Consider the following 24425-nt stretch of genomic DNA (forward strand, 5'->3'; position numbering starts at 1 on the left):
TATACAGAACCGATCTAAGTTTTATCATATTCAAAGTAAAATGTAGTTTATGATATATTTGAAACTTAGGTGGGGAAATTTTGGATGCATGATTACGATCAGATAAAAGACGATAGGTAACGTGTAATTAAAAATAATAATAATAATTAGTCAACGGTTATAAAATGAAAGGAACAAGAGAATGTATCTCAAATTCTCAAGTTCTCAACTAGGCCAATACGACGCCGTAGTGACGGTCATCGCATTTTACGGTTCGGGGAGATGTTTGCGATTGCTGACTGGAGCCTGGAGGCGTGACTCGCGAGTGGCGTCGACGTGATTTCCACGGCCTTGGGCCCCACCTACAAGGACGACGACTCAAGCAGGACACAATCCCGCATAATTTCGTTTCGTTGTTTTAACATCCTATTTCCGTGCTTCGCCTAACCTTTTGACGGTCCAACCTGCATTTTCAAAATCACATTATTTGTTGATTAAAAGAAATTTAAAAAAAATTAAAAATGAGGTCAGCTTAAACTTCGTATATAAAGAGCTCGCATACAACACAATCTTCGGCATCTTCATCATCGGAGCCAGTCACGACTTTTCAACCCCCATCTTCCCTCCTGCACGCGCTTTCTTTTTCTTCTCTCTTTTCTTGTTTGCTCCGAGAGAAAAAGGAAAAGAAAAAGAAAGAAAATGAAGTATCGAACGAGTACTACTACTATTATCTCCACAAAATGGATTCCTTTTTTATGCTTATTTTGCTTTGCTCTCGGGATTCTCTTCAGCAACTTGTATGTTTTTTTTTTTTTTTTTACACAAGAAAAACTATTATGTTAAGTGATTTTATCTTTCTTTTTCTATTTTTGTTGATGAAGTGGTTTCTGATTGGATCAGGACGTGGAACCCACCGGAATCGGATGGACGTCCATCGTTAAACGTGCGCAGACGTGAGCAGCAAGTGGCAGTTGCTTCAACTGATTGCGCTAAAGTATGTTATATTTGTCTCACCACTATACGTACGTTGATTGTTAATTATCTAATTAGTTATTTGACTTTGTTAATTTTGCTTATCTATAATTTATCAGAAAGCTTTTCAAGATCAAGATGTGGCGAAGGAAGTTTTGAAAACCCGTGGAGCAATTCAGTAAGTAGAAATTTAATTTCATTTTGTAATTGAGCTGAAAATTGATTAGTTTACACGGACAATGGAATGCTTCCAGTGATGGTTCTGTTGAATCGGATAGGACTTTGGACAAGCCGATTGGGCAGCTTCAGATGGAGCTGGCTGCTTCCCGGAGTAGTCGGGAAATGCCTGGCTTGGAAAGTTCTGCTGCCAATGCAAGTACGAACTCCAGAAGGCCAAAAGTTTTCGTGGTTATTGGAATTAATACTGCTTTTAGTAGTAGGAAGCGACGTGATTCTGTTAGGGACACTTGGATGCCTCAAGGTAGATTGGATTTGAATTATGCGGTAGTCTGCTGTTGGTTGATGTTGTTATGAGTTTGTTTGTAATGGTATTTATTTCTGTGTTTGATTAGGGGGAAAACTTATTCAATTAGAACGTGAGAAGGGAATAATCATCCGATTCATGATTGGCCACAGGTAAATTACTTTTGATGAAAAATGTTAGCTTCATGAATTGTGCAAGAGTAGTGTTAAAGCAGCTAAAAGGAAGCGCTCTTTTGATTTCAAAATCTTTTTATTTAAGTGTCTGCTACGTCCACTTCACCTTTTGTGCTTGCTTCGAGAGGAAAGATATGCTTTTTTTTTTCTGTCAAAAGCCTATTTGTGGAACAGTTTCCTTCGATATGGCTTGGTAGATCATGATTGCTTCTGCTTGTGCTTCTAGAGAATGCATTATCTGTAAAATTAATTGGCAATGTCGTGTCTTTGATCGTCACTAACTTTGACCGAATGTTGTTCTAAATATAAAATTGGGAAGTAAACTGATATACCTGCTTTTATTTAATTCAGTGCGACATCCAACAGCATTTTAGATAAAGCTATTGATTCAGAAGATGCACAGCACAAGGACTTCCTACGGCTGGTAAGAAGTAAACATGGCTGTTTTCTCTATTCCTCAAAATCTATGATACTTTGTGAGAATTTTATTGCCAATCTTCTGTAATATTGTAGGAGCACATTGAAGGATATCATGAATTGTCTGCAAAAACAAAGATTTTCTTTTCCACTGCTGTTGCAAAATGGGATGCTGATTTCTATGTTAAGGTGGATGACGATGTCCATGTAAATCTTGGTATTTGCTTCTGCAACCTATCCATTTTACTTTTCATAATTGAATTTTAACTATTTTTCTTCTTTTTTCAAGGAAGATTTTTCTTTATGTATCATTTGCGACGTTGAATATCCTTGTCTTTCTTGTGTAGGTATGCTAGCAACTACTCTTTCTCGTCACCGTTCAAAGCCTCGAGTATATATTGGGTGTATGAAATCCGGACCTGTTCTTTCTCAAAAGTAATTTCCTTCTTTTATATTCACTAGATTGTTGCTGTTTATTTTTCTGGGTCTATAGTGGTGTCATGTAAATCTGATTTAATTCCATAATGCTCCCTAGGAATGTCAAGTACCATGAGCCAGAGTATTGGAAATTTGGCGAGGAGGGGAACAAATACTTCCGGCATGCAACTGGGCAGATTTATGCCATTTCGAAGGATCTTGCCACATATATTTCTATCAACCAGTAAGAATTAGGAATTATTTTTTGAAGTAGCCTATTCTGTTAACCAAAAGATACCATGTTTGGGGTTTTGGTCCACTGTCTAACATGCTCAAATGTACTACTTTATGCTGAACTAAGTCATTGGAGGTACTGTTTTTGACTGCAGGCCCATATTGCATAAGTTTGCCAATGAAGATGTGTCACTTGGTTCATGGTTTATTGGTCTGGAAGTCGAGCACATCGATGACCGCAATATGTGTTGCCAGACTCCTCCAGGTAACGTTTCCAAAAAGGATGATTTACTATTCTGTCTTTTTGCTTATGTTCTAGTGTACAATGTGGGGAAAGGGATGTCCCAGCAATAACAGAAGTAAATTAATGTAGGTTAAGTTGTAGGTTTAATACACTGAAGTTGGGATTCATTTTAGAGATGGTGGATGATGAAATTTTGCATTGTTATATTATACCATTTGGTAAGGTTTTGTTATGGGAATTATGACAGATATTTAATGTTTCTTGAAAGATCAGCACCATCTGGACATTCTAAGTGCATATCATTGTCCATATTAGGTTGGAAATTTTAAAGGTTGGGTCATGCATGTTTCTCTCTCTCTTTTTTCTTTAATTTTATTTGCATAAATTGGATCTGCCTCTGCAGATTGTGAGTGGAAAGCTCAGGCTGGTAATGTTTGCGTTGCATCATTTGATTGGAGCTGCAGTGGAATCTGCAAGTCAGTGGAAAAAATCAGAAGTGTTCATGAAAAATGTGGTGAAGAGGATTCTGCTATTTGGGGCGTCCGTGTTTGAATCAGTAACAGTGGATGCATGTTTCACAGACAAACATGCATTCAATGAGAGAGTTGATGTAGGGAAAGAAGTATATAGAGAGGGGAAATACAAGTCTAATAAAAATTCCATCATTTTGGTGATTCCACTTAAAGCTTTTGAAAGCAAAAAATCTTCGTGCATTCGATGCATAGGAGCTGATTCTTCAACCTGCTTGTATGTGAATCTATGAAAATTGACGGTGTTCAACATATGTTCCTATACTTCTTTGAGGATACAAGGGGGGTATTTATACAAAGATTTAAATTTATATGTTTTTTTATTTTTTTTATTTTGTCAACATACGAATTGAATGTAATTGGATAGGTGTACTGCTGTCAAAAAGGTCTGTGAACGACCACATATATTTGTCCTCAAATTTCTTTCATATAAATAGAATAATTTCTGCTTCAATTTCAATGATTGAATTTAATTTTTTCTATCGGTAACCGACTTCACCTATTTTGAGTAGAAATCTTTGCATTTCCATAAATGTTATCTAGTCTGAAAATGCTGGAGGAATCCTCTCAGACATTGGATGCACAATCTCTATTTTAGGATAAGAGCGCAAGCTTTTGCCTCAGTTAATTTTATACGATAGTGCATTCACTTTGCAGTATTGAAGGATGTTTTGGCACGCGTGTTAGTACTTGTTCAGATAAAAAGCTCAAATTATGTATGTTCTTGTTATACATGTACGGTGAAGCAAGCTCAAGCTCTATTTATTAATTTATGTGTTTGTATTTATTCAGGTAAAAAGCTGAAATTATCATGAGTATGTAAGAGAAATGTATACGCACGTAAACCTAAATTTTTTTTTTTTTGAAACTTATGCACGTCCCCGAAAATTAGAAGTGAACAAACTCATTATTATCATACGGCAACTCTCGTGCACGAGATACTGATATGTTTACTCACAGTTTTTGAAGAGATAATCTGCCTTGCCTAATTGGGAGGAGAATAGACTCCTAGCAATTAGCTGGGACTGCAAACTATTAAAATGAAAGCTTGAAAATTCGTTTAATGCGAGGTTTTCCTGGGCCGGGCTTGCTTTATTTACCGGGCTTTTTTTATGAAGCTTGATCTTCATCATCCTTCTCGGGTCGAGCTTAACCGAATTTGATAAAACATGAACAAACAAAGCAAACAAAGATTTTATTGCTCTATGACTTACGAATGCCTAATGAAAATTCATTTCTGTCTACAATCAATCATCATATCTGTACGTACACAACCGCAAGACATCCGAGTCTCAGTCTCCGCTTCAGACTTATTCCCGTAATACGCAAGCTTAGATATCTGGCGGTGGACGTTTAATGGAGAACGCCGACGTGTTCTTGGGATTGCACGACTTTCTAGAGCGCATGCGTCAACCCTCCGCCGCAGATTTCGTCAAATCCATCAAGAGGTTCCCTCTCTTTCTATCTTCTAACTCCTAATTCTCCGCTTTTGAGCTTTTAATTCTCATGATTGATACTAGTTAATTGATTTGAATTTGAGTAATTGTTCTTGTCCGTCCGATCTCTTAACTTATAAAATTAAAAGTCAATGCTCGTAATTCAGCTAGGAACTGAAACTGTGAGTTGCATGCAGTGCTACGAGAACTCCACCACAGTTACTTTTTGTTACTTTGAAGAGCTGAAAGGAATCCGAGTTTCTACTTTCAGAAGGATAAGTGGATCATCAAATGTGAATGCTCAAAATAACTTTAATCAGTGCATTTTTGAAAGATTTGAACCCTCAGCTCAGTGTTGTTGTTATAGAATGTGATTTGGCATTAGTTATTTCAGTGTTTTATGCTGTGTGTGATGGATTTGGCGACATTTTAGATTCGCTGGAATTTATTCAGAGCAAATTGCCATAAAAGGAGTTAGCATTAATAGGCTTTTCAATGTTCGATAGGATAGGTTTATTAGGTATGATGCAATGGAGAATATTTTCTAGGATACAGTTATGCGTGAGTGTAATTTTGAAGTGTGCATCAAGTGCTTCTTCAAAAAGCAGTTATAAGTGCATTTCAAAATAAAAATGTGTTCTCTAGACAAACAACAACAATGTATTTAGTACCAAAAAGTGCTTTCATTTATTTAAGCTAAACATGACGAATTAAATACAGTAGCACTTCTGGCTATTTGAAACATTTTTCATCAAAGTCAAACCTCTCCCAAGTGTTCCTCTGATTTATTTTTTATGTTTTATAGCAAAGTGTATGCGTTCTTTTAAGGTAATTAATTATGTAGAAAATTATTCAACTGAAAGAAATGATTATGACGTCAGTAGAAAATGCTGGGCGGATTTCCTTGTTGATCAATTGTCATTATATGATAGGATTTTAGCTTCAGGGCTGAGCCAAGATAGTAGTTTTTGTGATGATATGTGTCTTTTATATTACTTGGCGAAAACATATTTTCATTTAATAATATTTATTTTGTACTTATCAAGGCAATCATGTGCAAATTTTTGAGTAAATTCTTTCTTGCAGTTTCATTGTTTCATTTTCAAACAATGCTCCTGATCCAGAAAGGGACAGTGCTGCAGTGCAGTCATTCCTTGCCAATATGGAAGCAGCTTTCAGGGCGCATCCTCTTTGGGCTGGTTGTTCAGAGGAGGAGCTGGACAGTGCTCTTGAAGTGAGTAACTATGGGCTTCAACCTTCTAGACATGATAACTAAACTTTTGATAACTCAAAAATTGAAATCTATAGAAGATGGCTTCATCAACTTTATTGTAAAACTAAAATTTAACTTGATACTCTACATCTTAAGTTTCATCTCTTAATTAGATTTCCTTTCTTGCTAAATTAATGGATGATACTTCTTATTTTTGTTGATTTGTTTGCCTCTGGCTGTTCTTTCACTTGCAGGGACTGGAGAAGTATGTGATGACAAAGTTATTTACTCGTGTATTTGCTTCAATTCCCGATGATGTTAAAACTGATGAACAGCTTTCAGAGAAGATAGCTTTGGTTCAGCAATTTGTTCGTCCTGAAAATTTGGATATCAAGGCATCCTTTCAGAATGAAACATCATGGCTGGTAAGTGGTGGGATTTCTATTTGAAGTTATTCTCTGTCTAATAAGTAGAATACTTCTCTATTGGAATTATTGGCTTATTGGACTCTTGTTGACGGTTGAAGCATGTTCCATGTGAATAAACACTTGGGATATTGCTTATAGAATATTCTTATCGTGTTAATTCTGTGTTACTTCCACGTCAATGAACTCTCTGTCTGATGTATAAAACACTTCTCTCTTGAGATGGTATCCTAATGTTATGCCTTATGAGTCGGTAGAAGTTTCGGGGCTGAGGTTCCATGCTTGTTTGGAAGCATCTTCGACCAGTGTTATAAAATGTATATTTTCAGAAGAAAAGGGAGAATTGCTTTTTCATTTTTCTTCCTGTTGAAAATGGCTTTGGAAAGCTCACCGAATGCTCACACATTCTTGAGCGCGTGTAGATGACTAGGAAGATGTCTATTTTAGTGTTCTCTGGGATTATGTGATATTTCTTTATTGTGTTTCTATGGAACTATTTTGAAAAAGCAAAAGGATGAACAGAAAATGTTGGGAATGACAAATAAGTGAACAGAAAAAGGATTCAGATTTGAATTGAACAAACTCTGCTTCTGCCTTTTTTGATAAGAAACTCCAATATGTATTAAAGATGAAGAATCAGTACAGAAACTCTGCTTCTGTTTACTGTTTGGGGAACCTTCAACAGCATGATATGCCAGGACCAACTGCAAATCATTTACAATCTTTTCATCTCGGTAGTTGTTCCTCCCCCCACCACACCCCCCCCCCCCTCCCCCTTCACTTTGTTTTTGGCTAAATGAAAGATATAGTACTTAAAAGATATTTCAGTTGTTTTCTTCAAGTAGCATTGCTTTTAGAAGTTTAAACTTAGATGTTTCACTCTTAAAATTGTCCATGCTACCATATTTTCTCTCTCCAGTAGCAGTTAGTAGTAGCTATGACTTGAACACCCTAACAATATGTTTAATCTGGGTTCATTTACTGGAATACAGTTTTACTACAGCATCTTTGTTTTTTTATTTTCAGCTTGCACAGAAAGAGCTACAAAAGATAAATATGTACAAGGCTCCAAGAGACAAGCTTGTGTGTATTCTCAACTGCTGCAAGGTCATCAATAATTTACTGCTTAATGCTTCTATAGCTTTAAATGAGAACCCCCCTGGAGCTGATGAATTTCTTCCCGTCCTAATTTACGTTACTATCAAGGTAAGATCAGTAGTTTATGTGTGATGACATGATTTGCTTGGTATATTTTCACATTTCATCCCTTATGTATGGTACACTACTCTATTATGGAATACAACTCTGCTTTACTCAATCCTTGTCTTTTCCGATATCCTTTTCTGCTTATTACCCTTGATAAATTTGTTAGTTGAAAAATTAAGCTTTAGCTTTTGACTTAAAGTTAAAAGATGATAAAATAATTGGACTATGGATATTATATAAATATTTCAAGAGTGGAGATTGTCCTTCCATATATTTGATTGGCCAAACTCGTAGTAAACTATGTCTAATAAGGACATGGAGCAGAAAATTTGACACGTGCAGCGAACTGCTTAACTCAGTTATAAATTTTCATTTTGTTGGATTCCGTATATTGTACTATAGCATTAAAATTCGTTTGCGTGACTAATGTTTTTCTCAGGCGAATCCTCCACAACTGCACTCAAATCTATTGTATATACAAAGATACAGGCGTCAATCCCGATTAGTTGGAGAAGCAGCCTATTTTTTCACTAACATGCTCTCTGCAGAGTCTTTCATCTCTAACATTGATGCACAAGCCCTGTCAATGGAGGAATCTGAGTTTGAAAGAAATATGGAATCTGCTCAAGCCCTTCTATCTGGTCTTTCAGCTGATATGGATGGTCTGTCTAATCAAAATGATGAAAGTGAAGGTCAAATTTCTGTAGAACAACTTATACAATCGAAACATCAAGGAGTGAATTCTACGAAGGAAAAAGAACATTTGACACCGGTCAGATCTTCTGAATCAAAGTCTGTAAAGAAGGTAACATTTGCAAAAGATCAGGAACCGATAACAAAAGTTCCATCCCTCTCGGAATTGGAAAATAAGGGGGCAACTATGCTTTTAAAGGAAGAGAAGGCCAGCCAAGTCTTTCAGGAATATCCATACTTGTTTGCCCAGGTTGGTGATCTCACTATCAGTGATGTAGAAGACCTGTTAAATAATTACAAGCAACTTGTTTTCAAGTATGTATGCCTTTCAAAAGGATTGGGTAGTGCCGCTTCATCACTGCCTTCCTCTGTTTTGCCTTCGCAAGTTCAACTCCAGGTCGAAACTATGAAGGCACCTGAAGAGCATAAAAGAGTGGAGCTAAATGATGAATCAGAGAAAGATACTAGTGAGACAAATGATTCTTCAAATCAAGTTTTAAATTCTAATGAAGAAAAGGTTGAATCCCAGTTGCCAGAGGATGAGGAAAAGGTTGAGCAAGGTGGAAAAAATGATGAAACATCTAAATGAGTGCCTTCTGTAAAGCTATCTGTAGTCTATTGTCAAGTTTTTAATGCTCTGTGGTAGCCGAGCTGTGGGGGCTTTTCTTTCTCTGGTGTTGGAGAATGGTTATTTCCCAAAATTTACCTTTAGGTTGGGAGAGTGAGTATTGTGCTTTATAATTTATTCTTAAGTGGAACTAGAAGTGCAGCAAGAATATCAAGGAAAAATATGGGAATTACCATGCTGGAAATTCATCAATTGAAATTCCTCGGAAAATTCATTGATGAGCACAGATCAGTTCTGTTCAACTCAAACTCGGTCAAGCATTTTTCAGGATTTGAGGTGCAATTTTTTTTTTCACTTAGGTTGTCTTTGAATTAGAAGCTATAGAGATCTATAAAACATAGGATACATTTTCCCTACGATGGCTTTGGCCTTTGGGGATAGAATCATTAGGATGAGTAGCCCCATCGCGATGCAGTCTCTTATTTATAAGTTCTTTATCAGCTACCTGAAGTTGTTAGAGGATCTGGATTCTTGTAAATTGTGCTTGACAAAAGAGTATTCAGTTTTCGACTATTAGCATTGAAAATGTCATTGATCACTTGATCTATTGCAAAAAGTGTAATAACTAATGAATGTCTTGCCTCAAATAACAAGCTGTCCAACCTGGGTAGACTATTCAAAAGTTCCTGATTGATTGATTTATGAGCTGGGTTTAAAGATGGGACTAGCTAGCGGGTATTTTCTTCAAATTTTGTTACGCATTGAATCATTTGCACTTTTTTTGTGGGGATGGTATCGCTTATGATGTGAATGCTTATGAGGATTAGTTGGTTAGTTGACTAACATTTCTTGGATTGAAGTTTGTTCACACTAATGATGGGAGGGACTTGGCCTTAATTCAAGGTATGATTGCTGTCAATTCTACTGTTTTAAGTTTCTAACAAGCCAGAAGCAACAGGCATTTCAGACAACGATAAGAGGCTAAGCCTAACATATCAAGATTTATGTGCTATTTTGTCATCTACTGGTTCTTATACTAACTTTTGCAGATACCTTTGTCTGTTTCGTTTCTGGTTTTTTCGGCCACTTGAATAATTCATTTATCAGGTTCTTGTTCACTATACAAATATGAAAAAAAAAAAAAAATCATACATTAGGGGCCATCTGGGGAGCAAAATACAAAGTGGCAGTAAATGCAGTACAACCTGCAAACACAACAAAACCGAAAGCTATCTAATTATTTAATTGATTGCATTGGGTTTTGATATTCTAATCTCGGGGTCACCTGAATTTGAACCTGTCGGCAATGTTGATGGCCGAGCGGATCAAGTTCAAATCGGATATCACCTCTTTGTTTCTCGTGCTTAACAACTACTGTTTTTCTTATTATACATTATACTGACTGATACATGTGAATTGGGGAAGAAGATTTTCAATTATTTTTTGGATCTTTTCGCAAAGGAGATTTGTGGTCATACACAAAACAAAATCTCGGGCCGTGCAATGCCTAGTGACCTACTTACCCCTTTTGGTAAATTCACAACAGTCTTTTGCGCCATTGACTTCACCATTTTCAATTCGAGTTCCCTCCCCTCCCTTTTAGCTTTTTATGTTTTGCTTTTCTTGATCACTATTCATCATGGCCAGGTGTTTTATCCAGCACATTCAGGAAATTTGTAGGCTGTAGCAGTGATATTTACCTAATAATCATAGTGAACTTAAAGAATTGTCCCTCCTTTTTTTTATTTTTTGGCTGAAGGACATGACTAGAAACCTCATCTCTGTTGAACCACTCATAAGAGGTAGTTGTAGATGTTGAATCAACTGAGTCATAAGTTTTTTTTTGATAATGCAATATGAATAATTGTACATATTCTTTCTAATTGATTCAATTTAGTCAATTATACTAATCGTTTTTCACTTGATTCTCCTGTGAAATTAATAGTTTAGGTTCGCAATTGACAAATCAACCCTATCTAAAACTAAGCAAACATGAATAGGACTTGTACATTAATGCTAGATGTCTTTACGTGATTGAGGGATCGAATTGTCACACATTCAGATCGACCCATAAAACCAATATGACTTTAGAAATGGAGAAATGAATACAAAAGTCAGAAGATATATAAATGAAAATCAAGTAAGATTCTGTAGGTGACATGTCATGTTTTTTTTTTTTTTGAATATTATTATACATGACTGTAGGTATTACAATTAATATTTATAAATAGATTCTACAAATGGGACCTTCTTCGTGATGTATACTCCTCTGAAGCGCTGTCCAAATTTTTCAAACCCTCTCAAATATTCGAGGGCTGTTCACTTTACTCACATTTCGTGAGGAATAGGCTGACTCCACTCAATTATTTGATAATTGAGGAATGATTGTAACTAAGCCTCATAAATGTTTTTATGAAGGCTCGAACCCTTGAACTCATTATTCTAAGTACAAGGGTTCTCCCACTGGACCAAAAGACCATTGACAGGTCATCTTAGTTAGGCCAACACAGCACTGGTGAAGAATGATAAAATAGAATATGAAATGAAACGCTCCTTTCACGTGCCTCCCACATGGTGTTATGTAAAGTTTGTCGTCTGAGTTGCACACATCTTCTTTCTAATTATTTTTTCCTCCTACACGTTCATCTTCATGTGCTCTGTTCCCCATTTAGGTTTCACTCTCACCAAATGCCACCATTTCACTATTCTATTAACTCACCAAATACATCACTATCCATTAAGCATGTCGTTTAGAAGGTCTACAATTTCATCTACCATAACTGTTGTGCTATATGGAAGTTGAGTAGTAGTACTGGAGATAACACTACTTTCTACAAATTGGGATTTGGGGTCGGTACTGGGTAGGGTTATAATATAGGAAAAAAAAAAAAAAACAAGTTGGGGAGGACCTTAACAAAATAGTGAATTCGAGGGGTCCAAATGATAAAATTATATAGAAACGAGATAAATTTCAGTTTAAGCCCTCGCATTTCTTTGAAATTTTATAGGTCTTTAGGCTCCTGTTTTATTGCGTACAAATTGATGTGACACTAATCGCTACTATATGATTGATGCGTGATTCACGTGATATCATATTTATCCTATGTTTAAATAAACAGTCGTGTATACGATACTATAGAGAAGTAACATTTTAATGAACGAATTTTGTATACTTATTGATAGTGGTTAATGAATATCTAATTGAAGTTGATTGCACTTGGATGCATTGTTATATCTTCAATTCTCAATATTGTTAATTATAATATAAGATTACAAGGCAACAAGACTAGAAGAATCTTCCTTAATGCCCTTTGATTACACGAGAAAATTAAAAAAAAATGAAAAGAAATTGGTGGATTATATATGAAAGGGAATTATTTTAAAAAATTGGTCATATGGGTTCATCTCCATTATCATTCTCTTAATATTTTCCGCGTAGAAGCTTCTTTGAGGTACTTCTAAATGATATAAAAGAGAGCAGAGTTCTCTACATTTTAATAATTCAATTTGAAAGCAATATTGCTTGAAGATCAATTGCAGAATAAGTAAATATGAACGCATGGATAATGAAAATCCGAAAATTCAACACATACAGGCTGTGATTAAATTGTTTCAGTCAATGTACGTTATGTAATGCTACAAATATTAATGGTATGATAATGAGCTCATGGATTATACGTGTCATTATTTATTATGTGTTGTTGGCAAACGTGGCTCTAACGAATTATGTGTGTCATTATTTATTTATTGGTCAGTTTGACTGGAATCGAATTATATCTATCAAAATCAAGGAAAAAAAATAAAAAAATAAAAAAATAAAAAAGGAGAAAAAAAAAGACAACAAAACCTTTCATATCAATCCAAAAAAATCTTTGAAATCTCTAGAAATTTTATGTGAAAATCTCATTAACAAATTTCGTTTCAATTTTAATTGCAAAACATGTCAGGATTTCATTGGATTAAAAAAAAAAGATAATAAAATTTCAATTTTTAAAAATATGTGTTAATTGAGTTCAGATCAAGAAACTACTAAAATTTCATAGCAGTTCTATATTTAATAATATTCGTGAATTTAGATAAAATGCAACCACATCTTTCAAAGTGGACAACCCAATTAATTTGACATTAAGCAAGAGATTGATGATTTAATTCTTTTAGTTGACTTAAAAACTTTGGTGGTGCCCCCGTGCTATTATATTTTTCCATCTTTTCGGGGTCAAGAGTCTTAAATAAGAACCCTAGCTCTCATCTAAACTGCACATATTATACTCTAAAAAAATCTTTTATTTGATTCCAAAAATTTTCAAGTAAAATCAAAGTTTCTGCATGCTTTATGTATGAAAAACACACAGACGTACATATTATATATATATGTGTGTGTGTGTGAGAAATTAAGTTGTAACAATACTGAATTATTTTTTTATTGCCATCAAGGCTATATAGACTTTTATATTGCGTTTATTAAACTAGAATCGGAACGAGCTGAAATCAGAATGGTTAGGAATGAAAATGAGCTGAAATGAGAATCAGAATAAGTTGTTTACTTAAACTGTAGGAATCGAAATTGGAATGAGTTGTATTGCCATAAATGTGTTTACTTTATTTTATAATCAGAATCGGAATGAGTTAGATTGTAACAATATACTAAAAAAATACTTACTGAATTATTGTCATAATTATTATTTTATATTTTAATTATAGTGATTATTTATTAAAAAATTATTATTATTATTAATTATTGTCAATAATAAATTGATATATTAATTAATTACAAAAAAATTAATTAATTAATCATACAAAATTAATTAATTAATTATAATAATTATATTAATTAATTATAAAATATATTAATTAATAATATTAATATTATAATAATATATGAGAGCTGAAGGAGACAAAAGAGGGGTCGGCCTATTGATTCATTTACCAGCACCCAGTAGTAGCGTGTGAACTTGGCATCATAAAATTGGCCGTCTTTGCCAATTGCTAAGATAGAATGTGCAAAAACTGACCCCTCTTTTATGATTATAACCATTTTGCTTTCTTTGTGTCTTACGCTTTGTAGTATATCGTAATTTTACACCGCAAAAATAAAACAAAATAAATGAATTCGAAATAAGGGTCCTCGTAATTGACCCTATGCGAAAGAAAACAGAATTTAATTAATTTGAATTGTAGCATTGAAAATTGAATGAATGGAGGAGTTATGTCTTTATGCTATCTTATTTAATAAGTTAGTCAATAGGACTGAGTAAACACAGAGTTACAAGACTTGGCACATATTTTTTTATTAAAAATTGAATGAATTTAATACTCTTTCTACTCGATTTACGCACACCCCATTTATAGACTTAGACATGCTCAATGCTTTTTTTCTTCATTATTAATACATCTCTCCTCTTTCCTTCTGGTTGTGGCTCTCAGGAGACCGCACATTCCAATTTTCTTGTTACCATTTTTTTTTTTCCATTTCTCTAGCTATTAATTTCTCGTTTGATCCCTCTCATCATCAAGAAAAGTAAATGGGAAATGGGTACAATCACCATTTTCAATACCAACGAAACCTTAACAATATTCAGAAGAGTACATTCTTGCCAATGCTTTGTTCGAGAACTTCAATCAAAGATGTGGCGCTGCCAAGATTAGAAGACCGTTCTGCTTCGTTATCCAAAGAAGACCCTTTATCGCCAAAGATCGGTTGCATGGGCCAAGTAAAGAGAAACAACAAGATTATTGGCTTCCCCACAGCTACAACTAGTCATAATAGCAACAACAACAACAAGCAGCTTGCCTTAACCACCAAAACCAGCTGCAACAACTTCAACGTCAGTGATGTCAAGTACTTCAAGCTCAAGAGGTTTTTCTCTGTCAGGAATATCGTCACCTACAGTAATAATAATAACAACACAAGCTGTACGGTGAGTTCTTGTAGAAGAAGAGAAACGAATGCACATGGTGGAAGGCCGAAAGCTGCTGCTGCTGGTAACGAGAATAAAGAGAGAGAGGCTTGTATCATTAACATTGCTCAAATGGATCCTCCGTTGCCGGTGGTAAAGAGAGTGCCGAAACCAGCTGCTGATCAGGCAGGTGATGAAAACAACAGCAGTCTTTGGAAGAGGAGATCAAATGGGGGTGCATTGAAAAATTTAGATTTGCAACATATTCAAATTCCCAGGCATCAAGTTGAAATCCGAACTGTTTGATGTATGCCATTGATGCATGTATATGGTTTATTTTGATAGATGGTGTTGTTCATTTATGTCTTTAATGGCATCGCATTAGCATCAAGATCACGGTGCTGATAATGATATTCTGCTCTGCTCTACATAAGAAATTGAAATTATTGATCAATGGACATAGATCTAGAGACTTGAATTGAACGCTTTTTTAAAATCAGTGTTATTAATTGAATTTGATGGTCATAGATCCCACCGTTTGGTATCCAGTTTTTTCTTGCCGGCTGGTTGCGGCAGTTGCTATTTGTTTTAATTAAGGGTCATATCAGATCAAATATCTATCTCATAACAAAATTTTCAGGTCACACTAGTCACATTTCTCCTCCTGTTGCATGTAAATGTAATACATAAAAGTCGGGGAAAAGATGTTGTGAGTGAACCTTAAGAGTTTGACGAATTTGCTTGGGGTCACGCGCTTAACAAATTTCATTTGTCCTTTTACATTAACTGTTCATGGAAAGGATTATGAAAGTTTCTTTGATAAAGATGGATAAGCATGATGCCCCCACAAAGTGGCATTTTTAACAAAAGTAGGAAATGGTAAGATGAACGGATATTATACGGCAATTCATAATATCATATTACGTAAAAGCGACTGCGATTGGCAGTTTTTGTTCTGTCCTTTAGATCTGTCCTTCGCTTGCATTTCTGAATCTGCTTTTCCAAATATCAAGATAGATTTAAATGGGGGCAAGGACAAGCCTCACAAACTCGAGGACCAAAGAAGCTCGCTGAAAACGCTGGAAAGGCGGGCGAAGCAGCAGGCCAACAGTCTAAGGTCTAAACAATGTCAGTACACAACAGACAAAGTACAACAATAGCAGTGCAGAAAACCCCAGATCGAGAGATGAGGAGAAAACTAGCGAACGAAAAATGCACAAATTATTAAACAGAAGATGAGAAAAAAATAATTGAAAGGTTTAAGTTTCAGTGATCTGCCTATGACGGTAGGTTAGGAGGTTACTACACAAGAAGAAAATTCAAAGTGCTCTGTTATGCTAGGAAGCCAATGGCTAGCTGGCCTATAGTTTTGCTACTTTAGAATCTCTAATTGTACAAAAGCATAGAGTAAAAGGTACAGTAATTCAATGGATGAATGATGATCATCAGCCCTGCTCTTTGTAAGGAGTCCAGATCAATTTGCTGACATCAACCTCTAGACCGCCACGACCAGCAGCTTTTAGATGCCGATCCAGTACCTTGGGATCTGCACATATAACATGCTGCCCTTTCCTGTATTGAATCAATTCCAGGCTTTGGAGAGTGGTCAAAATGTCCTCAGCCTTGATGGCAGTCATGTCGCTGAGCTCCTGTAGAAAGTGAAATTTTCAAGTAAAGGGTTACATCAATTGTATAGAATCAGTACGATAAACAAAAATGAGGAAAAATGGGGCTGGTTAAACAGAGAATTTATCATAAACCAGCAACTGATTAAACAGATGCATAGCAGCTAAAGGGATTGTTATATCATTCTCAAACTGGAAAAGAAGATTTTAAAAATCCATGAGGTGTATAAGAGTATAAGCAAACCATTATCATATCCTAACCCAAAAGGACAGAACCACATGCTCACAGTGTTTTTCTTCCCTATGATGTGGATGGTTTGTCTTTAATATCTAATGCATATACACAAGCATGCAAGTGCGCATATGCGAACATATATGCACACATAAGGGCACCGCCTTACTGGAGCTTTGACATAAAATTTAGACTTAATTAATGTCTTACAACATTAATACAGAAAGAAGGAAATGATGATACTCATGCAACCTGTATACCCATGCCGGTACAATGAAATACAAATTATTATGTGTCTAAAGTCCTCAAGGAATATCATTTTGCTGTATACCACATGACATTTCTCATTACATCAGAGTAAAAGGAGATAAAAACTTCGAGTATGGACGTTAAAACACAACTCGACAAGTTCGGAAGAAAAACAATGGAGCACTTGAACCAAATAAAGATACTTGGCCTACATTTAGCAAAGATTCAGACATGCATACCTTTATAGATATATTGCCCTTGTGCTTCTTCAAGATATCTAGAAGAACCCGGGTCCAGTATCCTCTGTAACTCAACAGCCCAAGATCTGAGAGAGGCCTTTCTGGTGTGCCAACTTTACCTTCTTTCTTGGAGAGTTCATATGCTGATCCAAGTTAGAGATAAGCATTAGCAACTAATTCTATTGAGCTAGCAGAAATCAGAATCTTTTAGATAAAAGAAAAAGAAAGACATCTGAAGTTACTAGAGCTTTGAGTTCAAGTAAACAAGAACATATATGAGATGACAAGTGGATAATTCCATCATGCCTATGGCTGCATGGTTGAAGTTTGGACTGCAAAGATGTAGGAAAATGCAATCTTGCCACAAAGACTTGGCGGCCCTCTACCTAAAGCCTAGAAGACTAGAACCTCATATGTCTGCGACAATTTAATTGCTAATAGCTAAGAAAGCACTATTGAATTACCAGTGGCTTCCGTAAAACACTAATGTTGTATGGACTATAATACTAAAGACTAATGATGTTAAAAGACTTGAAAGATTCACTTATCTAAATTACCATTTAAGAAGGCACTACCTTCTTTATCATTGGTCAGATTTTAGGCATTATCTCTTAGGTGCACACAAGTGCACATACATCAAGAGAGTGGAATGTAGTTCTGTAACAATTAAGAATCGAAGGGGGAACATAGAAAAAGAAAAGTGAACAGAAGAAGGCTTACAAAAGGCAATTAAAAATTTGCCATAGCCCTTCCTTTGGTATGGTGGAAGAGTGAGGATACATGCCAAATTGTAAGATTCCTCTGAATGCTTTTCCTGCATCATCAACCACAATACACTTAGCTGCAGATACATGTCATGCCTCTGGAAAAAGGGAATGCAGATTTCTGAAATATGACCACAATAAGATCTGTACCATTGGGCCACCCGAGACTCATAAACATAAAAGCATTAAGATGCATTGACAATTACCTTAGAAAAATACCCAACCATGTGGCATCCCCGATCATCGCACTCACACAGAACATAGAATAGAAACAGATCAACATCATAATAAAGTGTCTTGTGATCAAGAAACAACTTTGCCAAATAACAGAGGTTCTGCCCATAAACCTTGTTCTTTTTGCCATCAACCTGTTTTAAACATATAAAAATGTAAAGATAAATCAACTCCTGACTTTGTTTCTATGAGAAAGCAGGATATAAGAAAAGTAAAGTTCACATAGAGTTTGCAACTGTGATTGTAACGTTCCAGAAATTTGAAAACATGGAAGTCCAAAGTATAGAAAGCAGGAAAACCATCATGGTTGTAAATCACAGAAAATGGAGCAGAGATAAGGTGTCCGGCTATGAACTATAGTATCGAATTCAAAATCAAACACTTAGCAAAAAGAACTTACCTCAAACATTGACAATGTACCACTTCTGTAGATCTCATCGCCAGGGGGATGCTTAAGATCACACTTCCTCTATAAACAGAAAAATAACAATTAAGATAAAACATCCTTCTCTAAAATTAACCGACAGTTTATGGAGGGCAAACATGCAAACTTTTCCTGGAAACAAAAACTTATATCTTTCATTTAGTTGCAAAAATGACAAACGAGCACATAAAAAGTGCCGTAGGCACCAATCAAAAGTACTGTAGGCACCAATCAGCATTTGATTATTCAAAAGACATAAAAAAAAGAAAGGACTAGAACAACTATCTCATAAGCCCACCCTAACATATGGCACTGACGCATTACCGTCAAGGTAACAATGTATACTAAGTATACTAAGCACCATAAACACCAAATCCATTAATCAGTTAAAATACAGCACAAATGACAAACAAGAGTGCATAAAATGCATGCTCACTCACTATAGTCGCTCTAAATTTTTTTGTATAAGATGTGCTACAACAGGTCAGATAATGAATTAATAGAAAACATCAGAATTTCAAGCACAGCTCACCATGTGCCTTTGAAGCTGTTCTTTGCGCTTCATGAAATTGAGACAAAACTCACAAAAGTATAGCTTCAAACAGTCATTGTATTCTGGTGGAAAAGGGGAGAAGTACCATGTCTCTATCTCATATCTTCCAAGTTCTATAGTTGCTATGTTTTTCACTTTTGTGAATTCTTCATGCTCACGCAAACTGGCAGCGTCAAGCTCCTCGTGACCCTATATGATAAGACATAGACAGATCCAGTCATTAGTAGCAAAGTTGCATTTTATTAATGTCAATTCTCAGCACCAGCCTCATTTTATGAGGAAATCACAATTCATAACCAACTTTTGAAAATAATCTCCAAACATACCTCAACATGTGTCTCATCAATCTTTCGTTTTTGATGGCGGGTCATTTTTAAGCTTGTTACCTAGAAATTGAGAAAAGGAACTCTGTCAACAGATAAGATAAAAAGGAATGCCCTTAAACAAACCCAAACATCAAAGAAATGACAAAGCATTATGGACAGCCTTATATCATCTTTCATGGATGATTCAGACCTACAATGACGAGACTGAAAAAACTCTAGAGACAAGAGGAAGGATGTAGTCCGTAGAGAAACAGAGAGATTACCTTGTCTTCTACCTTCTCATCAACAACTGTTTCTACCGAATCAAGATCAAGTTGTTCAAGCTTCACCCATTCATCGAGCCTCCTATTGACTGTGAAAAAAGGGTGAACAAGGAAGGAATATATAAAAAAAATTGAAGATTTAATCATTAAATTTTCCTAATTAGAATAGCTTGCATGTGCGCGGATAATCCAGACATAACAAAAAACCAACAATGATACAATAATCATACCCTTTATGTAAAATAAATTAACCGTAATCACCAACAAGACATATATATCATCAACCAAAAAAAAAAAAGTTCATCCTTATTTCTAAACAAAGAAATCTCCAAAAAGATCAAACTCCTTAAACTAATCAATTTATATCTTATGAACATCGATGCCTTTACCAAACGGAACTTTCATTGCATTATTAACATCTTATATCCAACAATTTCAATTTGAATAATCTTATATCCAACACTTTCAGTTTGAATAACATTTGAACAAGCATGGCATAAGTAATTCCATGAAGTTTCACTGCAAATCAATTGATAATTTTAAGAACTAGCTTCAGCTTCTTTAAACTTACTATTCAAGAATAAAACAAGGCATAATACGACATAACCCTAAAACTAAACCTAATCCCTAAAAGTACACAAATTAAGTACAAAACAATCATAATGAACCACAAACAGTCAATCACCACGACCCTAAGCCAATTTCATGCTCAATTTGAAAAATAAAAATATAAAAAAATCATAATTAAAGCTAAATTTAATTGAACATAGAGAGAACATACACTCGGTGTAATGGACATAGTACTCATAATCGTTGGGCCCACCAAAGTGCATCTTACGGCGTTCGATGACTTTGACGGGGTGGTACTTTCCGTCTCTCCAACGGCACATGACGCGAGTACCAACCTCAAGTGGCAGCATACTCGCCCTCCGTTTTCTCGTCGCCTCCGATTCCTGAGCCATCACCATCCTGGAATCAGTTGAAGAAAGCGGCGCTCCGTTGGCGGTGACGGGAGGCTTATGATCCCCGCCGTTAGATGTGACGGCTGGGGTTGCCGAGCCGTTGGTTTCTGTTGTCGTCGGTGTCTCTAGCGAACCCATGGGCGGTTTGCTTGTAATTTCGAGCAAACCGGAGAGGATGAGAGATCATAAAAATAATCCATGTTCAGAGTTTCGTGGGCTTGCCCATTCCATTGCTTTCTGTTTGCACCCCACATGTTTCTATACTCACCACTTTCCATTTTATGAAAAATTTACCAGGTGGCATTCGAATTAAAAAATGGAAACGAGAGAAGGAAAGTAAATTTAAATTTTATTAGAGTGGTGCTACTGATACTCCTCTATTTCTTTTATAAAGCCCCCCTTATTTTGTATTTATAATTTTATTAAAAGTAAAATTTTATCTAATTAAACTCACCTCCAATTATTTTAAATTTATCTAATTAAATTCACATCCAATTATTTTACTCAGTCATTTTCTCTATTACAAATGCTATAAACTTACAAATATAAAAAAAGAATTCAATTGTAAAAGATTAAGAATTTGTAAAATTTTTATAGATTACCAGCTTTATGAGCTTGTTAGGAGACAACCAAACTTATGTTTATTTTATTTACATAAACTAAAAATACATACACTTGAGTTAAATACGTCTACTTTATTTGTTTTGATTGAGCTTATTAAAGAGGGAACTTTAAGAATTAAAAAGAATATTGATAGAAAATAGGTCTGGTAAGGATAATGGAGAGATACATTATTTCATGAGAAAAGGAATTGCATATTTTTTATTTTGACAAGTTTATCCTTTATAAGCAATGATTAAACTATAAATTACTTATTTCATTGAAGTTTGACTCATCACATGCTCCATTCATCACAATTCTGAGAATCAATGGACAAGCATACGAGACTTTGTTAATTTTTAGGGCTCACACACGGTTTGGAGCATGCGACTACAAAAGCCCATGTACTTGATTGCTTCCGCTGAGGGTTGATTAGCATGCACTATGATGTTAGCTTGGCTTGTCAAAGTGTTGTAATTTTATTTGATAACTATATAATCATAGACATTGGAGTATTATAATACAACATTGTGTGCCCAATACCAATATGTTGGGATTGATTTGCCAAAATATTGCCGTTTTTTAATCTATTAATTTATGTAATTATCTTTTTTTTTTGTTGATTAAGCTGTTATTATTACTGCAGATATTCTGGGAGATGAATTTAAAATTATAGTTTCATTTATTATATTATGTCTCCTCTTAGAACTGGTTAACTTGAAGAGGAAATATGGGAAGGATAGGCATAAGGAGTGCGCCTTGAAACACAAGGACTCAAGAGAATAAGATTTTACTACGTGTCAACCCAGAGGGACCCCATTTTATTGGTCCAACCAAGGCGACAATAAAATTGATTTATTGTTAACATTAATTAGGATGCCTCCTCAAAATGGATCTAACTGCACTTCATTGCATTGTATACTATAATTTTTTTAATAATTCAGCTTAAAAACTACAATTGTTGTTAAAAAAATATTGTTATAAATTAAAAATTCTAATATGTTGTAAATAAGATTTTTAAACAAAAATTATAAAGTTATTATAGTTTTTCATCGTAAGTATTGAATCAAATTAAGTTAGCTTTCAAGTTATAATAATAAATATTTTTACAACTAATACTGCTGCACAAGATATGTTTAGGTCTTTATCCGTGACACATTTATAATATTTTATTACTTGCCCCCTTGTAAAACTTGTCATTGGAGAAGAAATTGTACATAAACCACACATTTAAAATAAATTTTAATCAGAGTGCCCGACGACGCACATGTCTATCATTCCTCCTTTAAACAAATTGTGTACCTGCAACAAACCTAATTAGAGGGCTACTAACCATTAAATACGTACCGAAAGGTGGAACACAACTTTGATTTATTTCATGAAGGACGGGCAACGTGACACTGTGATGAGCCTATTAATGTTGCTATCTCGATCCAAACTGACGAATAGGATCGTGGCACTCCACTCGCAGTGAAAGCGAAACGATGCCGTCGAAAAGAATGGAACGCTGCTTTGCTTTGCAGGATGCGTCGGATCCTCCATAACAAGCGAGCTTCTTACCAAACATGTGGGCAATAAATGCTATCCTGCTCTATTGCTACGTATCAATGAAAGCCACCGCTCATGTTACTTCAGTGGTGCCTTTTGACCTTCTCTTCACTCTGGACTGGAGTGCTGGTGAACACAAGGAGGGCGCAGACGAAGCGTATCATTTGTAATGGAAAAAAATGAAACAACTAACAACTTTTGTTGGGCCGCTGGCACAAACACAATGGCCTCTGACCAGGGCTAGAAACCAATTCGAATTTGGATCCTGACATGTTGGTGGCTTTTAACCATAGGGCATCTTGCCAGGAAGCTGGTGGCATGAATTAGGTCGAGGTGGCTGGTGCCTGGTGGTTTCGGGATCCCTTAGAAAATGCTTCTTTTTTGCCGCGGGTATTAGCCGTAGCTCGTAGATTATTTTCATTCGTTAAGTAATTCTTCCCATTCTTCAATCTTGGACCTCGTTTCTTAACATTGTGGCTCTTCCATGCTATGTCTCTAGAACCTTTTCAATACAGTCCGGACTGCTAGCTCCCGTTTATAGTTTTGTAATAGATAATATACAAGGAATCTTTTTATGGAGATCCTTCCTTTTAATGCTCCGCGTATCTATGACTCTTTTCTTCCAGACGAAGCAGCAGGTATTGGTTCGTAGAACCTGTAGAAAAGAGATGATTGTGGGGCAAAGTACTCTTGTGCACCTACGTCACTCGGACCGAGTGTAACCCCACCTCGTTATGTTGTGGAAGAATTTAACTTACAGCTTCAGAAAAATGTTGAGAATAGCTTCTTTTTCATTTTTCATTATCTTTTTTTTTTATATCCTTAAATCTTCTTGTTGTGTTATCAAGGGAAGATCAAACCAAGAAAACACAATCTTGATCAAGGATCATCATGAAATCAAGTCAATCACAACAAATAATAGATCCAAAGAAACAAAAACAGAACAAATACGGGACTCTAAATCGTGAAGGAAAATTAGCTCACTCTTTGTTAATCAATCACTTAGTATAAGGTCAATGTTTACAGAGAATTTGTAGAGCTAATCAACAAATCAAAGAACAAGCAAAATGATTACAGTTGAATTCAAAAATATCAATGAACCTTTATAATCTTGACATGATCTCACACCTATTCTCATAAATGTTTCCTACACTTACAACTTCTCAATCTTACAGATAAAAATGATTCTAACTTACAAGATCAAACTCCTCACAACAGTGTATAAACAAGTTATAGCTTGATAATGAATTAAATGAAAGAGGAACTTAATTATAAATAGTGCCCACTGATAAGCTTTTATAACAGGTTTGCACATTTCTGGGTTTGTTGCGAAGATAACAAACATAATTAAATCGGTTCGTCACATTAGCATTTTTTCATTTCCGAACCTCAATTAAGGTCTCGTTTGAAATTGAGGTGATGCACCTTTTAAGCTACAGCTGCTGTGAAAAAAAAACTGTAATTATCAAACAAAAATTAATAATATAAATATAAATTTTAAATAATAATTTTAATAAA

At 35.3% G+C, this 24425-nt stretch overlaps 5 protein-coding genes across 6 annotated transcripts; 4 read left to right on the forward strand and 1 right to left on the reverse strand.

The window, feature by feature from the left end:
* Positions 1 to 479: 479 nt before the first annotated feature.
* LOC18042750 (beta-1,3-galactosyltransferase 7) lies at positions 480 to 3910 on the forward strand. 2 transcript variants are annotated; one of them, XM_006434033.2, is made up of 11 exons: positions 480 to 776; positions 880 to 973; positions 1071 to 1129; positions 1206 to 1432; positions 1524 to 1587; positions 1960 to 2032; positions 2122 to 2242; positions 2373 to 2460; positions 2561 to 2686; positions 2832 to 2941; positions 3324 to 3910. In XM_006434033.2, exons 1-11 carry the CDS (start codon positions 679 to 681, stop codon positions 3470 to 3472), a joined length of 1209 nt encoding a protein of 402 aa, XP_006434096.1. In that variant the 5' UTR covers positions 480 to 678; the 3' UTR covers positions 3473 to 3910. The 2 variants fall into 2 exon arrangements, with proteins under 2 accessions (XP_006434096.1, XP_006434095.1); XM_006434032.2 differs by having other exon boundaries at positions 1230 to 1432.
* A 632-nt stretch (positions 3911 to 4542) lies between these two features.
* LOC18042751 (vacuolar protein sorting-associated protein 9A) lies at positions 4543 to 9734 on the forward strand. The gene is made up of 5 exons (XM_006434035.2): positions 4543 to 4898; positions 5973 to 6120; positions 6354 to 6524; positions 7551 to 7730; positions 8170 to 9734. The coding sequence occupies exons 1-5, from the start codon at positions 4807 to 4809 to the stop codon at positions 9010 to 9012; spliced, it is 1434 nt and encodes a 477-aa protein (XP_006434098.1). The 5' UTR covers positions 4543 to 4806; the 3' UTR covers positions 9013 to 9734.
* Positions 9735 to 14368: 4634 nt separating this feature from the next.
* Positions 14369 to 15337, forward strand: LOC18041113. Its single transcript, XM_006434036.2, has one exon. It carries the CDS (start codon positions 14514 to 14516, stop codon positions 15192 to 15194), a length of 681 nt encoding a protein of 226 aa, XP_006434099.1. The 5' UTR covers positions 14369 to 14513; the 3' UTR covers positions 15195 to 15337.
* Positions 15338 to 16091: 754 nt separating this feature from the next.
* LOC18041114 (histone acetyltransferase of the MYST family 1) lies at positions 16092 to 20937 on the reverse strand. Its single transcript, XM_006434037.2, has 9 exons — positions 20579 to 20937; positions 19798 to 19886; positions 19535 to 19594; positions 19188 to 19397; positions 18632 to 18700; positions 18204 to 18365; positions 17954 to 18047; positions 17234 to 17376; positions 16092 to 16537 (listed from the first exon to the last, which is right to left on the reverse strand). Exons 1-9 carry the CDS (start codon positions 20895 to 20897, stop codon positions 16334 to 16336), a joined length of 1350 nt encoding a protein of 449 aa, XP_006434100.1. The 5' UTR covers positions 20898 to 20937; the 3' UTR covers positions 16092 to 16333.
* Positions 20938 to 22544: 1607 nt separating this feature from the next.
* LOC18041300 (probable cytochrome c biosynthesis protein) lies at positions 22545 to 23682 on the forward strand. The gene is given in 5 exon segments (XM_024184728.1): positions 22545 to 23086; positions 23088 to 23199; positions 23201 to 23245; positions 23247 to 23315; positions 23318 to 23682. Coding segments are annotated over 5 exon segments (642 nt in total). The 5' UTR covers positions 22545 to 22982; the 3' UTR covers positions 23630 to 23682.
* Positions 23683 to 24425: the final 743 nt, after the last annotated feature.

Source organism: Citrus clementina, unplaced genomic scaffold (genome assembly GCF_000493195.1).
Source record: "Citrus clementina cultivar Clemenules unplaced genomic scaffold, Citrus_clementina_v1.0 scaffold_5, whole genome shotgun sequence".
NCBI classification, from domain to species: domain Eukaryota; kingdom Viridiplantae; phylum Streptophyta; class Magnoliopsida; order Sapindales; family Rutaceae; genus Citrus; species Citrus x clementina.